Source organism: Helianthus annuus, chromosome 5 (genome assembly GCF_002127325.2).
Source record: "Helianthus annuus cultivar XRQ/B chromosome 5, HanXRQr2.0-SUNRISE, whole genome shotgun sequence".
NCBI lineage: Eukaryota > Viridiplantae > Streptophyta > Magnoliopsida > Asterales > Asteraceae > Helianthus > Helianthus annuus.
Window position 1 is genome coordinate 90053562 of NC_035437.2, and position 4000 is coordinate 90057561.

Below are 4000 nucleotides of genomic sequence, written 5' to 3' on the forward strand. Positions count from 1 at the left end.
GGGCATTTTTGTCAATTCAAAGGTAAGTTCAACAACAGATTTACAGCTCAAAGCTTCTGCAACCTTTGAATTGACAAAAATGCCCTCATGTGCAAAGCACATGAACAAATTTAACTGAAAAAAACTAACTGGGTTAGGCCTAAAGAACAAAACGTGTATGATATGAAAACATAAAGGACAAACCTCGTGAATTTTGAACATAAAGGACAGCGCCTGAAAATGAGTATAAAGATAGTGTACAATCCTTGAAATTCACTCTAACTGGGTTTGTTACATCCTTTTTATCCATATCATTTATTTTTATACTTTTAAAACTCGCCCAAAATGAATCTTTTATATCATTTAATCATATTCATTGGAGGTCTTAGTTGAACAAACACATGTACACTTCCACACCAGCATTTAAGTTGAGTAGCAGAGTATATATGGTGTGTGTGTGAAGTAGGGTAGGGTTTAATTCAGACATGACCAAGGGTTCATTCAATCTCTATCTGCTGGGGAACCTCTTGTGGTTGAGGGTCAAGTTCATCCTCATCTGTTACAAACCCAGAGGCTTCCACAGTCCTTGTAACCCATTCCTTGAGTGGATCTTCATTCAAATCTAACCGCAGAACTCCTGCAAACATCCCTCCCATGAAAGCAACAGGCTCCTGTCATTCATTCATTCATTAACAACGATCATGAATGGTTTATTTATGCTTAACTAGTGACATCTTAGGAGTTTATGACTACTTTCCTCTAACATCAAATTTGCTACTTCAGGACATGGTTTTAAAAAAACGTTTGTGGCGTGCGCCTCAAGGCGCGCCTCGAGGCGAAACGGCCAAAAAACGAGTCTGAGGCGCGCCTCATGGTGTTTTTAATGCATATGCGCCTCAGAGGGGCTGAGGCGCAAAGAAAGCTGCGCCTCAGGGGATTTTCATAGTTCTTTTTGATGTTTTTGATTTTTTGTGTCAATTTCAAGCATTTCATGTCTTTTTAAGTGTGTTTTTGATGAATCTGATGATGAAATTAGTTAGTATTATTATTTTTATAATATATATATAATATTTATATTTATATTTATTTATTAATACCGCCTCGGCTTTACGCCTCGTTTCACCTCGAGGCTTACGCCTCGTGAGGCGAAGGGAAAACGCCTCGAAACTCGTTTCCGTTCTTTTAAACCTTGCTTCAGGATTTATTTAATACTTTTATTTTTCATGATCACAGATGAAGGTCTCAATTTATCTGATCTGCATATAGATTGCAACTTATTCGCCCTACATCTACATCCCGTTCCCAAATTGCAATAGGCTAAATATTAAGTAATATTTGATAGCAATCGGTTTGGTAACGGCTAGGAAATTAAAACTCTAAATAAAACGGATAGATCTAACTCTTGTAATACAGAACCACCACACAAGAAAAACGATTAGGGCAAAACTAAACGAGAATCAAGATACAGATACACCACTTGACTCTAATCTAGGCTCCAAGAACACCATTCAAACATGCCACGTTTGAACTAGCAAGGAATAATGTTAACTCTAACTCATAATCCAATGAGTAAAATTAACATAGATATTTTCACAAAACAGAACACCCCTTTGCATCTTGCCATTTACTTGTACATATAGAAAATAAAAAAAAAAAAAAAGAAAAGAAATTGACCCACTTCCTAAAAACATGCAAACTGACTTTGACCACTATCACAAACTTTGAACTAAAATGCAGAAAAATAAAAAGAAGGAAACATGGGAATTAAGTTGCATAAATTGGAAATAAAAAAGAAAATAAAAACATGGCTCTAATTTGCTGCAGATGGGTTGAATCAAGGCGGGTCTTCGGGTTCAGATGTGGGTAAAAATGTGACCTAACCGAACCTGATGTATATCAATATTCCATCTAGTTCGATCATCATCTGTGATCCACGTTTGACCATTTTTTTTGGTTTTCATCTTCAACGGTCATATTCTTTGTGGGTTTAGCCCTAATAAGTTGCATTTTTGTTCAGTGGCGTACCCAGGAATTATTTTCTGAACGAGGGGTTCAACCAAAATTTTAAGAGGTGTGATTGGGATTTTAGCCTATAAATTACACTAAAATTTTCTTTTTAAGGGGTTTGTGACCGGTTACTATTCTAAGGTTTGAAAAACCGGTTAATAACCAAAACCGGTTATAAAAAAACGGTTTTTGTTTTGAATTAAAAAACCGGTTCGGTTAAAGACTGGACCGGTTTTTCTTAAAAAACCGATTTGTACACCTCTACGACCACCCGACGTGTCACTTAGGTCCGCCCATGTTTTTTGTTTTTCTGTGGCAAAAATATAGTCTTAATTAATATGTATATCGAGGCATGTTTATTACATAACCAAATTGAAGTAGAGAACCGCAATGCTTTAAAGATCTAGTAGGAGAGTGAAACAAAGGCAGTTACATAATCGCAATCATAGTTAACGCAACAGGTACGATAGTTTATATACTCATAACTGCACGCTCTCTCGTATGATCAAAATGGCTCTCTGTCTATGTAGGCATATAGTTGCACATGTGCTAGTATTGGTGCTTGTTTTGTATTTTATTTGGTTGTATGAATGAAGTGCGATACCAATGCTCCACTAGGTAATATAGTTGGCCAAAAAAGAAGGAGAAATTACAAGTTTTGTCCTTTATCTTAATACCACTTATCAGGCGGTGTCCTTTTTAACGAATTTTGACAAGTTTTGTCCTTTACAAGGAATTTTGTTGCACGTTTTGTCCTTTAGGCTTAACCTAGTTACATTTTCTTGTTAAATCTTGTCACCCAAGGGTATTTTAGTGTTTTTACCCATTTATTTCAAGAGTCAACCCTAAAATATTTTGTTTTATTCTTTTAAATAATATTAAATAAATGGGTAAAAAGACTAAAATACCCTTGGGTGACAAGATTTAACAAGAAAATCTAACCGAGTTAAGCATAAAGGACAAAACGTGCAACAAAATTCCTTGTAAAGGGCAAAACTTGTCAAAATTCGTTAAAAAGACACCGCGCCTGATAAGTGGTATTAAGATAAAGGACAAAACTTGTAATTTTTCCAAAAAAGAATATTGGATTATGAAGAAGCAATACAAAAAGTAGGGTGAATTGTTGGTTTGGTCCATGTACTTCCTTCCATGTACGGTGATTTGGTATAATGGGCATCACAAATTCATTTTCTTGTATCTATGATTTTCATATAAACAATCACAAATTATTCCCTAGTTGTAAGTAGTTAACGAATTCACAACATTCAAAAAGAATTCTACTATGGAGATGAAAAATACTCGGATGAAGGAATTGCTTATCTGTAAAGGATTGGATTACCTTGAGAGCTTTCTTTAGAATACGCTCATCAGAGGGACTGAGGAAAAAGGAATTGGGTTGGCAGTTATTATTAGCACACGCTCTTGTTACTTGCTTCCGACCAACCGATTTCCACTGACACAAAACAAACAACCAATTTTCAGATCATCTTCTTGTGTGTAAATTGGGGAAGATGTAAGGTTAGAAAAAGTTACCGATGATGCAGATGATGATGGAAGAGAATGTATTAGGCAGAGGGACGCCATCTGCTGCTTTCTCCACAAACACCCCTTTTGCCTTATCAGTTGCCTCTTGGTGTCTTCATTTGCCCATACTTCACCGAGGGTTAGCAAAAAATTAAAAAAAAAAAAAGTAAAAGAAAAAAAAAACAAAATTGATAAATAGAAAACCTAAATTGATAAATAAAAAAAAGTAAAAGAAAAAAAAAACAAAATTGATAAGAGGTTTTTTCCCATATTTATTGGGTTTCCTCCTGAATTGGTGTATAGGTGTTGGACCGGTTTGCGACCCTAAACAGTCAGTATAAGGTAGTTCATCTCCAAATACAAAGGCGGAATCAATGTAAATGAAGTAACACAGCTGTTCCTTTTAATTCCTTCTCTTTTTATGCTTTCTGAATTGATTTTGACAGAGTTTCGTTACACAGCATATGACTAGGTTTCGCTCCAAAGGTTA

At 35.5% G+C, this 4000-nt stretch overlaps 1 protein-coding gene across 1 annotated transcript; it reads right to left on the reverse strand.

Moving 5' to 3' along the window:
* Positions 1 to 315: 315 nt before the first annotated feature.
* LOC110940544 (UPF0426 protein At1g28150, chloroplastic) lies at positions 316 to 3682 on the reverse strand. Its single transcript, XM_022182086.2, has 3 exons — positions 3520 to 3682; positions 3326 to 3439; positions 316 to 650 (listed from the first exon to the last, which is right to left on the reverse strand). The coding sequence occupies exons 1-3, from the start codon at positions 3568 to 3570 to the stop codon at positions 477 to 479; spliced, it is 339 nt and encodes a 112-aa protein (XP_022037778.1). The 5' UTR covers positions 3571 to 3682; the 3' UTR covers positions 316 to 476.
* Positions 3683 to 4000: the final 318 nt, after the last annotated feature.

Coding starts and splice junctions, on each gene's coding strand:
- LOC110940544 (XM_022182086.2), bottom strand. CDS start 3,570: ATGGCGTCCCTCTGCCTAATACATTCTCTTCCATCATCATCTGCATCA. Junction 3,440..3,519: donor CATCATCATCTGCATCATCG/GTAACTTTTTCT, acceptor GTTTTGTGTCAG/TGGAAATCGGTTGGTCGGAA. Junction 651..3,325: donor TTCTAAAGAAAGCTCTCAAG/GTAATCCAATCC, acceptor AATGAATGACAG/GAGCCTGTTGCTTTCATGGG.